The 13,791-nt window shown below is 36.6% G+C and overlaps 1 protein-coding gene across 1 annotated transcript in view; it reads right to left on the reverse strand.

The window, feature by feature from the left end:
• Positions 1-9,449: 9,449 nt before the first annotated feature.
• Positions 9,450-13,791, reverse strand: part of SLC30A7 (solute carrier family 30 member 7) — a 76,503-nt gene continuing 72,161 nt past the window's right edge. Inside the window, exon 11 of the mRNA XM_082678947.1 lies at positions 9,450-10,783. Within this exon, the coding sequence (XP_082535073.1) occupies positions 10,736-10,783 (48 nt within the window). The 3' untranslated portion in view covers positions 9,450-10,735. The remainder of the gene's footprint in view (positions 10,784-13,791) is intronic.

The following is a 13,791-nucleotide window of genomic DNA, read 5'->3' on the forward strand; positions in this document are numbered from 1 at the left end:
AATCCTTTGTCAGTTGCTTCTTTTGCAAATATTTTCTCCCATTCTGAGGGTTGTCTTTTCGTCCTTTTTATGATTTCCTTTGCTGTACAAAAGCTTTTAAGTTTCATTAGTTCCCATATGTTTTTGTTTCCCTTCCTCTAGGAGGTGGGTCAAAAAGGATCTTGCTGTGATTTATGTCATAGAATGTTCTGCCTATGTTTTCCTCTAAGAGTTTTATAGCGTCTGGTCTTACATTTAGGTCTCTAATCCATTTTGAGTTTACTTTTGTGTATGGTGTTAGGGAGTGTTCTAATTTTATTCTTTTCCATGTACCTGTCCAGTTTTCCCAGCACCACCTTTGAAGAGGCTGTCTTTTCTCCATTGTATATTCTTGCCTCCTTTATCAAAGATAAGGTGACCATATGTGTGGGTTTATCTCTGGGCTTTCTATCCTGTTCCATTGATCTATATTTCTGGTTTTGTGCCAGTACCATTCACTCACTCTTGCCTCTGTCTTCTCCATTCTGCTGTTGAGTTCATTTTGTATGTTTTTATTTTGGTTACTGTTCTAAAATTTCCCTTTGGTTCTTTTTTATACCTTCAATTTTCTATTTTAACATTTGTTGCAAGGTAAGTGACTGTTCAAGCATTTTTGTAATAGCTGTTTAACGTCTTTGTTGTATAATTCCAACATTGATGTCATTTCAGCCTTGGTATCTGTTGATTGTTTTTCATCTGGAAGTTGAAATTTTTGTGGCACTTTACCAAGTAATTTGGATTGTAGCTTGGACATTTTGAATATTATATCATGAGATTCTGGGTCTTGTTTAGATTCTATGGTGAGTGGCATTCTTTTTGTTTTAGCAGGCAATGAACCTGATTAGATGCAGAATGCAGTCACCAGTCCACCTTCTATGGACTGTGGTTCCAGTGTCAGTTCCGTTTTCAAGAACTGCAGTTCTTGGGATCTAAGATTTATGTGACCTGATCTGGAACCTATGCAATCTGGGACCTAGTCAATTGGATAGTTTAGTTCTGAAGTTCTTTTGGTATGCTAAATAGGATCAGATCCAAGCATTAGTGACTTGAGAGTGAACTTTGGGGTTCATAATCAACTTCACAACGTTGCTTTCCTCCCTCTCTATGATCTCCTCACTACTTCCTGGTTCCCTAGGCTCCCTTTCTTTAGTCCTCTGGCCAGAAACTTGGAGTTCTGTTTACTCTGTTGCTCTGTGTCTCATACCTTCATGATTGGGCCTACATCCTGACCTATATGGAGTGGGGATAGAGGAAAAAAGCAAGAGAGGTTTTCGCTACCCTCTTGAAATCATAACTCTGTCAAACAGAAAAATTCTCATCTCTCAGTTATAGTTCGTGTGGGTTTCCATAGTTGCTGGCCACTACTACAGGATTGTCTAGGGGAAGTCTTTGGAAGCCAATGGGAAGCCTTTGCTCCAAATGATATAACTACAAATGTAGTAACTTTGTCTTGATTTGAAGTTCTGAGGAAGTCAATATGACCTGTGTACAAATTATTGCTCAAGGGGAAGTAGTATGATGCACATACAGGACAGATAACCCCTGTAAAGTTGAACAACAATCTGATCTAACTTAATGCCTAGGGTGGAAAACAGTGATGGCTAATCAGACAGACCTTATTTATAATTTTAGAAGCAGTTACAATGTTTTCAAAAGTCCAGGCCAAATGGCAGGGTTCTAATTGCTGTGAAACTATACCTATGCTTAGATGTGAATCTTAACTTCTTGTTTACTTGTACAGTGAGTGTCACCCTTTTAAAATATTATATGTACCTAAAGTCAGGAAATACTTTGGGGAATGCTTTTGTTTTCATATTATTTTGTTTTCAATCCTTTGACTTTAGCAGGGACTGTCTTTCAAAGAGTACAATTCACTTTAACAATCCATACAGAACCATTTTTCAAAGAGGTGCTAACCTTTATATTGTAAGCATAATTCATCCATTGTTTTCAATAAATATTGATTGTTTAAACGGTGCCAGACCTGATGCCTTTGAGTATTGTCACCCTGTTACCATTATTACTCCTATTGGTTATAGGAATTTATTAGATAAAGTAGAATTATTCATTTACATGTTGGTAGCTTGTGCTAAGCCTGAACTTCATGGCAGATTTTTTTTTAAGTCTGGAAGTAGAGCTGGATGAGCTGACAGATTGTTTGAATGAGATTGAATCCTATTAAAATGATGTTTTCTTTTCTGCATACAGAATGAAAAATACTAAATTGCTGTCATTTTATCTACATCTGTTAGACCTGCTTGCTTCTCTCTGCCTTTGCTGTTTCTCTGGTCTAGAGTAATGAAAAGTTTGCTTATTGCCATATCATGGGAAATGAGATTGAATAAGGAGGGAAGGCAAAGCATTATGAGTTGCTAAAGTTGTTCAGAGGAATTTGTATTTGATGAGCATTTAGGCAGCCACTCGATTCCTGAGCTGAAGGAATCACAGTGGAAACTGGGAAGCTTACTTTGTTAGTATAACACAGGGTGGCTTCTGGGGGGAGGGAAGCCAAAAACTCTAGATAAAGAAAGATTGGGTAGTGAACTATTTTAGTAAATAACTTGCCTAAACCTGTATGTAAACAGAAGAGGCTGCTCTAAAGGGGCGTTGATAGGCCACTGTGGACTTCCACTAGGCCAGAGGCTAATTCCAGAGAACACAGGAAAGGCAGGGCAGGGAGTCCCTGGCAGGTGCTGTAGCTCTAGCAGGTCAAAGTCCACTATGCAGAAGGGCAAGCAGAAGGTAATCAGGAAACCAGGTTAGGGGAAATGTTTATAAAGGGCCTGGACAGGAGTCTGATTCAGCAGAAATTCCTTGTCTTCCTGCCTAAGGGCAGAATTGTTTTTGTGGTGTGTTGTGTGTGCGTGTGTGCTGAAATGGAGGTGGCTAGAGCTGGGCATGGAATAGATGGGAAGTCAGACAGTTCCTCAGAGTGACTCTGCGTACAGTTATCAATGAAGTACTAGAGTAGGGCAGTGGGAATGGAAAGGTGAATTTAAAAGATTTGCAAAGAATTGTTGCAGGGACGGGGACCCCGAGAGTGGGCTGTCGTCTAATACTCGGAAATGAATTGTCCAAGGAGACACGTGTGCTGACAAAGCAAGAGACTATTGGGAAGGGGCGCCTGGGTGGCGAGCAGCAGCGTAAGGGAACCCAGGAGAACTGCTCTGCCACGTGGCTTGCCGTCTCGGGTTTTACGGTAATTGGTTTAGTTTCCGGGTTGTCTCTGGCCAGTCACTCTGCCTCAGGGTCCTTCCTGGTGGCGCGTGCATCGCTCAGCCAAGATGGATTCCAGCGAGGAGGATTCTGGGAGGGTGGTAGGACATAAACGGACTGGCATCTCCTCTCTCCTTTTGACCCTTCCCAAATTCTTCCGGTTGGTGGTAGCTTGTTAGTTCCGCGTTCCTTACCAGGACCTCCTGTATCACATGCAAGTGGTTGCTGTGATACCTGGCCAGGGTGGGCGGTTTCAGTCAGTGGTTCCCCTAACAGAATGAGGAGGACTTTGTGATAGGGATTCAGGAAACGGGGGTGTGGCAAAGGCGACGTTTAGATTTCTAAGAATTCTGTAAGGAATTCTGACAGAAATGGTAGTTGAAAAGAGATCTGAGTGGGAAAGGTAAATGTATTCTTTTCTTTTTGTTGAATTTGAGATGCTGGTAGTTATGCCACAGTTGTGACAAGAATCAAGCCACCGATGGCCTTTGATTAACTCCACAAACTAGGGAGGAGTGAAGCAATATTACTAGGAGCTACAGAAATGGTTAGAAAGGAAGTGGAAGAAGCACATGTAGACCACATGTAAGATGCTTGACAACAGACACCTTGAGGATGAAGCCCTCATTGTGTGGCAAAGACTGATAGTAGGAAGAGGCTGCATTTTAAGAGTATGTTTCAGAAAGTGGGATGAGTGGGATCTGGGGTTTTGTGGAGAAGTTACTGAAATAAAAGAATTTCTTCTGATTAGAGGGAAAAAATTTGGAAGGATAATGGAGGCTCATGTCAGATGGTTTTGGTCTTCATTTCCTATAAGCTGAGATCATAGGGAATGAGGTGAGAGAACAATTTGGGGTTAATGGTAATGTCTGGAAATACTTTAAGACTTGCTTATGAGGTAAAATAATGAGTATGAGGATCCACAACGAGGATCTTCACAATGTCAAGACATTTCCAAGTCTCCTGCCATCTCCTCTTTCCTGATCAACTTTGCTGCTTCTGGGCCCTGAGAATCATTCTTTCCCCTCCATTCCTTAAGTCCTCCAGAATCTGTTCCAATAACTGTTAAATTCACAGTGTTCTTTTCAGTTCATCAAACTAATAGACACAATTCAGGTAAAGATTTTTAAACAGAAATTTTATTGGAAGAATTTTGATACAATAGTTTATCATTCTTTTTAAATACATCTGAGGTTAAACAAAATATATACATGAATGTCTTCAAGTAGAAAAAAGTGAAATATACATTATGAATTTGTTGTGTTGTTCTTAGGCAAATCATAATTGCTCACTTTAGCATATTCAAACCAAATTACAACATAGTCTTTGACATTCCAACCTAGCCTTGTACTCAAACGTTTATTTAGAAATGTTTTGATGCCATACTCTTCACCATAGGAATCAAACCCAAATTCAAACTTGGCCATACGTTTAGAAACCATTAAAGACAGGGAGGTAAAGAGTTGTAGGGGTGTTTAGAATAGGATTTGGCAATTTTTCATTCACAGTATATCTGATATAAAAGACCCATTCTGTGTACTGATCAAAGTCACAAATGTTGGGGCAAAATATCACTTGGGCAGAAATATCACTGAATTTGCTATTAGAGGAAGCAATGAGATGATTACTTGGCAAGCTCTTGACAGGATATGTCTAGTTCAGAACAGAATCTTCATTGAGCCTAATCGATGCATGATATATGATACATAAAACTCAAATACTAAAATTCAAAATAAAGCTTTTTTTTTTTCCACTAGTGAAAAAGGGAAGTTTTACATTGGCAGAAGCAATGAAAAGAGATGGAAAATAAGTAAAGAGAAGCTCTACTGAAATTTAGTATTTAGAGGGGAAAAGACAGAGAAGATAACTATCTTAGGAATGTTTAAATCACTTAATGAATACATGTAGTGTTGTTTTTATAGAAGTACCTTCAAGATATACCTTTGAAAGAGTTTTAGATGAAAATACATCTGGGATAAATGAAATAGAATGTTATACACAGGTCCTTAAAGTAATAGGAATATGGCAACTTTCTATAAAAACAAAGGAGAGTGTGGTTTCTCATTTGGCTGTACAAAATATAAAAATTCAAGTGACCCAGGTTCCACAGTCCCAGTTCTACAAAATTCCTGTCCAACAGCATGCAAAATGGAAAACATCTTGATATTTCCACTGTTCCTGTATTAAAATGAAGGAGCAGCTAGCTTAGAGGGCTACTTGAAAAAAAAAAATGGCCAAAGTGAATATAAACTCACTTATTTGTGCAAAAATGCCAAAGAAAAGCTGAGATGTCTTCTGTAATAAACAGTAAATTACTGGTTTACCTGTCCCCAGTCCTTACTTGTGTATCCACTGCTGTCTACAATATTTACTCACTGGTTATCCAAACATTTACTAAGTGCGTTAAGTGTAAATTCATGCTAAGTGTGGTGACAATAGGATGTATGAGACAAAGACATTCTTTTTTACAGGCTTTCCATCAAGATCAAAATTACAAATATTAAATTTTCAAAGCCATGGGAAGAGTTCAAAGTTAAATATTATTAAGTTTAAGCATAGATTACTACTAATTGTGAAATATATTTCTTCCTTTTGAAAAGGTGTCTATAAAATGTAATGTTGTAAATCAAATCCTATGTATCCCTCTCATGCAGTGCAAAATTATTTGTACTTCTTGGAAGACAACTTCCTACTAACTAGATTAATGTCTCTTGGCCAGGAGTTCAGTTTCTCGTCACACACTGGTGCTGACACTATTGAATCAGTCCCTTTTAAGCAGCTTACTCTGTGTCAAAAAAACTTTAGTTTTTTTTAAAAAAGTTCTTAAAAGTGCTTAAAAGAGCTCTGATTGCTCTTTTTAGCCTGCACAGTTTAAGTTAAATGGCAAAGGTAATAAGCATAAGAGAGCATCCAAAGAAGGAATGAGTCTAACCAATGTATATATAACAACTATTCCCCTATATCAATTTTTTCATGGTGATGGTTCATGATTTTATAGGAGAGTGTGTTTAGATCTGCTACAACTTCTTGGACCTTTAAATCATTGTAGAATGACATACAAAAAAGAGTAGTTGTCACCAAGAAGTACTGGATCTAGAGTCAGTGCTCTACCACTGGCTATCCCCCAGTTAGGTCATTTACAATCTCTCGAAACAGCTTCATCTGTAAAATGGAGTTATGAATTAATTCCTTCCTCACAAGAATGTTAGGAGAATCAGAAGATAAAATATATCTGAAAAAGATCTATGGATCAAAATCATGGAAAAATCTTTCTTTATAAAAATATGAGGATTTTAAATGTGATAACATGAAAAAGGCCATACAAAGAGCCTGATATATAAACACTTAATAAAAGTAACCCCACCCTTCCTGTATAATTTGTAGTTAGGAAATGGTTAAACATAAACCAAAGACACACTCATCAAAGACATCAATTTGACCTTTAAATAGAACTATACTTCTCTGCAAATACTTTTTTTGATACATAATTTTTCATTGTCTTGATTCTATGATAGAGGTCTGGATCACTAAGGCTTTTGGGGATTGTGTCTTGAAAGAATCCTCTATGAGTAAAACTTTTATTGAATGTTCTTTAAAGAATAAGATAATTTCCTTTTTTGTCAAAGTTCTGGTGAAGTGGAAAATAATTTGTTTCGAAGATAGTGACAGAAAGAAAAAAAGTTTAACTTTTTTTTTTTTAACTTTCTCAAGGTAATGCTTTTAATGAAGAGTTGAAAGTAGCAGTTTAACATCTGGGATTCTGATAAGACTTCAAAATTTTACCCTATTAAAAATTTTGTTTTGTTCTATACAACATTTAATGCCCAATTTTGTGTGGCTCTGAGAATAACGTTAAGAATTCAAGAGCTCTCTGGTGACTGAACAAGGATGAAATGATATGCCCTATGAATCAGCCTGGTTTCTAAAAAGCACCAATTCACAGAATTTAAACAAAATAAAGAAACTAAACAATCCTTAAATTGGATTTAGTCTTGGGCAATTAACAGAAAAATTTACTCACAAGTTAAAAGTATCCAATGCACACCTGTCACTATTTTTTTTAAAAAAAATCAGAAACTGGTTCCAGAAGAGTAAAAAAGAGTTAAAAAAATTAATCATATCTTTCATAAAGAATACTATGGAAATAATATTCTAAATCTCATAATTAGCTAAGAAAAATAAGACAATAAAAAAACTCCATTTATCACGTGCCTTAATGTACCAAAAATGGAGGTTAGACGTCCTTTATTTAAAAATGCTTCTTCAGAAGCATTCAGAACATTTACAGAATTACACTGGAGACAAAGCACAGTAAGTCAGAAAACCTGGATTCTGGTCTTGGCTTTGCCACTAATTATCTCTGTGACCTTGAATAAATGACAGCATTTCTGGGCTTCAATTTTCTCATCTGTAAAGTGAGAGGTAGAATGAGAGACTGCTTCTAAGGACAGTCTCCTTGGATGTAAAATTCTATGCTAAGCAATGAATTATTTTTGTTCTTAAATCCCAGCATTATATAAGAGGATGCTACCATATTAATAATTCTGTAAAATTGATTATACCATGGTAGGTAAAAACATTACAGAACTCTGATCATCTGCATCTGGAGTCAACGATTTGGCTGCTTTACAAAGGTGCACAAAACTCACAGTATTTTGGTTATTGGTGTTTACCAGTAGGCTTTGAAGAACGCTGGAGCATTCCAGGTACATGGGAAATGCCAGTAACATCTGTTACCACTTCCTTATGCCTCTGCAGAAGATGCTGTGGGGACGTGTGAGGTACACTGAGCTACAGATAAACTAGATACTGTCCTTCACAAAGTGCACAAGGAGTAAGCAAAATAAGGGAGCCATACATAGGTTAAGCCCTTCATCTCGATCAATATAATCTAGATTTAAAAACACAAAACTAGTATAGGTATATTTCTCTTTGGGGAAGTTTACTTGGCAAGGTAAACATTCCCTGAGCAATACAAATTTTTTCTCCAGAGAATATTTGGTTTTTAAAATATCAGCAAAGTTATACTCAGATTTTTTTCCCCAAGAATTAGGCCAACAATAGGGACATTGTAAATTTATAATAATAATCAAGGAGTATTTCTCAGTGAAATTATCTACTTTAGCAATACAACTGTGCCAAGAACATTGAGAAGACAAAGTATTTCCTAAAAGGGAGAAAAAAATTCCTTTTTGTCCTGCTGCACACACAGGTTTAAGAACATTTCATTAAAGTATAAATGTTAAGGCCAACCTGCTAAATGATATGAACTGGAGATCTCTTGTAACAGGTGCAAAACTAAGAGTTTCATCTCAGTCAAATGTCCTATATATATACTCTATTCCTTATCAAAGGAAAAAACCATACTCATGCACTTGTGTATTGAGAGCGTAGTTAAATAAAGTGATGCATATTTTGACAAGAAACTTCACTTGGAATGGAGGCCTCAGTGAAAGGCAGAATTGGATCTTCAATGTGCACGGTAAATTTTACAGGCCAGTGCAAAAATTATCTCTGTATGTGAAATATCAGTACAATTTCACATAACTAGTTTTTAAAGGCACACATCTAAAATCCCCGCCTTCCTCTAGATCTGTCATTTTACACAATATGCCAAAACCTATAGAATATCGCAGGCTTCTATCAGGCTTGGTAGTGGATGCAAACTTCCAAGTGACTACTTATAATGAAAAAGCAGTACCATTATCAGGACATTTCCTTTTATATTTCCGTCCTGAAACATCTTAACAATTGTTTCAGTTAAATGCATTCTATTGCAGGAATTCTTAGCTTTAAACTGCCTGGCAGTGAGTAAAAATGTTTTAAAAATACTACTTAATCTGCAAAAAGGGGACTATCAACAGTTCATGGCAACCTGCAGCGGTTTAGAAAAGCATGAAGAAAGCAGTCTATAGTTTTCCTAACACAGTATATTTCATAAATTGTAGGTCAGAAATAGGGAAACAGATACCTTGAAACTTAGACAAAATCAACAGTGATTTCTGCCACATCAGTGAAAAAGTGCTTATTACTGATCTACATTCTAAACATTCATTTCCATCCTGCAGGGTTTCCCCCCCAGCAATTTAAATTTTTCCCTTTCAGTTAAAAGGGAATATACATTGTGATAAAATGAAGTACAATGGGAAAATGTCTATTCAGAACAATTTCTTCATAAAACACAGAGAATATTTAAGTAGAACATTCAAGCACTTATCTCAAATTGCAATTTTATTTTTCAAATACACAAGAGCCTAGAAATCAACTTATTTATTAACTTCCAAGATACCTGTGTTAGGAAGAGTTCTATGTTACCACATTTCCTCAGTACCTTCAGTACTTCAAAGTCAATAAAATGCTGCTTTAGGATTCCTGAAAGCAACTGTATTTGTGTAACACTTGCACAGGAAAACGTATGACTTGGCATTTGAAGAATGAAAAAGCAAAATAACATTGTCACAACCATTTCTGCCTTCACTCTACATGCCTTTTCCTTTCATTAATAGAATCTATAAAAACAGTAAGGAAAGATATACGAAAGTTTATCACAGACACAGTAGCTTTTATAGAAATTTGGAATTTAGCAGATGTTTTAAGTAAGTTAAAACACCCGTCTGTATAACAGAAGCATTTGCAAAGTTTTGAAAACACAGTACACAAAATAATTTAATGTAATAACTGAATTTGATTTAAAAAGCAAAATAACACCTTTTATTTTTTGATGGGATAAAGCAATAAAAGGCAGATTTTTATATATCTAAACCTATGCTGCAAGTACACAAAAAGACATCTGTATACATTACTAACAAGCGTCTTATTTTGTACAGAATACAGAATACCCATTAAAAAAAAAACATATACATGACCTTTGATGGTACATTTCTATGCTGGCAAATACATTTTCTGATACAAAGGCACTTTGAAAACCCAATATGGTTTGGTTCATAAGTTTGCAAGGTACAAACAATTTTACAAACATGGTTATATTGAAGAACGTCAACAATTGTGACATTACATATAAAGCAGATTTCCATTTTTCTTTTTCTTTTTTTTTTTTTTTTAAATAACACTGGTTTTCTGGGAATGAAAGCAGTGGTTTCCAGCAGCTTCAGTGAAGACATTCCAGATGATTAGAGGCCCACTGTCTGAATTTCTTACTGGCTAGGATGAGGGGTGGGAGTGAGGGCATTTGAAATGAAAAAAAAAAAAAAGGAAACAAACAGAAAACAATACCCTGGAACAAAACTAGAAACCTCAGAAATCAAAATGGTTTGGAGGGAAGAAGCACAGAAGACCAAAAGTCCAGGAGAGATCCTCTTAATTCTGATCCCTTAGTTGTAAACTCCTGGCAGAGCACAATCGGCTGACTCTGCCTGGTCTACTTGGTGCTGGGAAGTTGTAGTGATGATTTCTCTTTTTAAAAAGCTAGGTACCATGATTAGGATTTTACAGTACCAGAAAAAATTAGGTCCCCCAAAAAGCATAATTTCTTTTCATTCATTTACATGGCCGCAAAGTCAATCTGTACATAAAGCTGTCTCACTCCGGCCTGAAAAGTTAAAAAAAAAAAAAAAATTAGAAAATCAAACAAACCAATAATAGACTATACATTTCAGAAAAGTAGTAGGAAAAAAAATTTTTCTTTTCTTTTTTTTTTTTGAAAAAGGGAAGAATTATTTTTCTTTTCTGTCTTTGGGAAAGAATTCTCCATTTTTCATCATAAAGTGCCAATAATTTTATTTTAGAAACAAGTATGTTAATAAGTTGCAAAAAAGATTCTCCATTTAGCCCTACAAAAGAAAGCTATGCTACTAATTACATGCCCTGCCCAAGTGAATTTTGGAAAAATGAGGTTACCCAGCTACCATTATTCTGCTAGAAAACACCACAGTGCTTGACTAGTTGGCTACTAAAATCATAAATCTATCCAGTCTAAATCTTCCTATGATAAATGATTTTAAACACTGAAATAAGCATAACCATCTACTGGTTACTGAATTACTTTACACTCCAACTCCTCTTTTCAATTTTGGATATAAACTTGCTATTCAAGGACACTGATCTCAAAATTGCCCCCATCTCTCCAGTTTTATCAATTTTTCTATATTTGCTATCTATAATTCCTTTACTCTCTTCTCTCTTGAACTCATTTCAACCAAACTTTTGCTGCCAACCACTTCCCAAAACTGTCAAGGTCACCTCTAAATTGCTTAGCCCAGTGCTCAATTCTCAGTCCTCATCTTAGTAATTAATCTAGCAGCAAAAAGGACACAGACGATCACTTCCTCCTACTGAAACACTTTTCCTGCTCTTGGCTTCCAGAGAAAACTCGCTGGTTGCCCTTTTACCTCACTTATCAATCTTTCTCAGTCTCCTTTGTGGGTTTTTCCTCCTGTCTTTGAATACTAAACACTCAAATACCCAAAGGCTTAGTCCTCAGATCCCTTCTTTTTTGACACTTGTCCCCTAGATGGTCTCACCCAGTATCCAGACTTTCAGTACCGTCTACATGCTCACACCTTTTGTAGACTGGAACCTACCTACCATCTACCTGACAGTTCTACTTGGATGTCTGACAAGCATCGAAACACAGCCAAATTGATCCCTATTTCCTCCCCTCTAAACTGTTGATCCTATATCTTCTTAGGCTCAATTCCTTCCTCAATGCTGCAACTTAAAAACCTTTCTTTCTCTCATACCCAACCCATTAGCGAAACCTGTTTGCCTTACCTTCAAAATAATGCAAATACAGAATCTGATCAATTTACATCACCTCCATTGCTATCCCCTGGCCCAAGTCACTATCATCTCTTGCCTACATTTTGTAACGGCCTCTGATCTCGTTTTCACTCTTTTACCTTTGCCCTCCTTTGGTCTGTTTCCAGCAGAGCAACTATAGTGATGTCACTCCATCACTCAAACCCTACAACAGCTTACCTTCCTCAGTCCTTAGCCCAGAGTCCTACAATGGCCTTCAAAGCTTTCCCATGATCTGGCCCCTATTACCTCTCTGATCTCATCTCTTACTTCTCTCCCTTTGTTGACTCTGTTCCAGCCACACTGGGCCCTCTGCCTGGTACAATGTTCCTCGAGATTGCCACATGACATACTCCCTTTCCTGTCATATCTCTACTCAGATGTCAGTGAGGCTTATCCTGACCACCCTATTAAAAAATGCATTCAATTCATTCATCCAACAAATACATTTTGTGCATCTATTGGAATCCAGGCCCTCTTCTGTCCCCCGGGAATACAACAGCCAACAAAACAGGTAAAAAATACCCTTGCCCTCATGGAATTTATAAGCTGTTGGGAACTAGGAAGGAGGGGAGATGATAAACAAGCAAGTAAATAAATATGAGATGATGAGATAGATATTATCTATCTATCTCTATCTATCTATCAAAAGAACAAAAAACAAAAACAAAGCTTGGTGCAAGAGATGGTAAATGCCTCAGCACCCCCCCCCCACCCTGCTCTCCCTATCTATAACACTTATCACTTTCTAATATATCATAAAACTTATTTGCTGTGATGCTGTTGATTGTTACTCTCCAATGATAATGTCCAAGATAAAAGGACTTTGTCCTGTCTTTTGCTGCTGACTCCCAGAACCTCAAGTAGTGCCCAGCACACAGTAAATGATCAATAAATACATGTTGGATGAACTGAAATTCTATTAATTTCCTTCTTTCAAATAAAAAACAATTTTTAAAGATTAAAGCATACAATCGGTTACAATTAAGCACTTTCTTGTCAGCAACATAGAATGAAGAGTAAAGTGGAACATCTAAGAGAAAGAAAAGCCGGAGTGGGGGATAAAATAATAACGCTACCTTCTCCCAGGAATTTCTGGGCTCCTGAAAGCATTACTTTCTACCATGGCTTTTCTTCTAGCATTCCAGTTGGAGGGCTCTGCCCAGCACTAATGAATGTCTAAGGAGTCAGGAGCTGCTCTAGTGGAGTAAAAAGCTGGAAAAGACCCCAGCAGCTTTCCAGCACAGAAAACATGCTAGCGTTTTTGCCTCATTAAAAAAAAAGAAAAAGAAAGAAAGAAAAGAAAAATCCTTGCTGTGGTAAAGTTAAAGTTCTCTGAAAATACATTGAATTGCACGCACTCAAAGAGTTTTGTGGCAGAAAAAAGAACTTAACATCTGTATGATTTTAAGCTAAAAACTGAAACAGAATCTCAGTTTTCCTAATTTTAAAAGTGTTGATAAATACCAATCCTACTTATCTCACAAAAATGTTATATATTCATCCAGTATTTGACAAACATTTAATAAATCCTTGCTACATATCAGGCACTATTGTAAGGATCATATGTGAATATACAAGAAAGGATTCTTACATGCTATAAAAAACAAATTATTATGGTTGATTATATTTGATTTACTCAACCCAGATGGGCCCCGTAATAACTGTACTTAGGAGCCCTTCTGCAAAATTCTTGTGTATCTAACCTTAGGAGAAAACAACTATTGCCCAAATAAACTGGCTTAATTTCTTTTCTCTTTAACAAAATTGTTAATGAAAGAAAAATGGACAAGGTAAGTT

Source organism: Grampus griseus (genome assembly GCF_964374135.1).
Source record: "Grampus griseus genome assembly, chromosome: 1".
Classification (NCBI taxonomy): domain Eukaryota; kingdom Metazoa; phylum Chordata; class Mammalia; order Artiodactyla; family Delphinidae; genus Grampus; species Grampus griseus.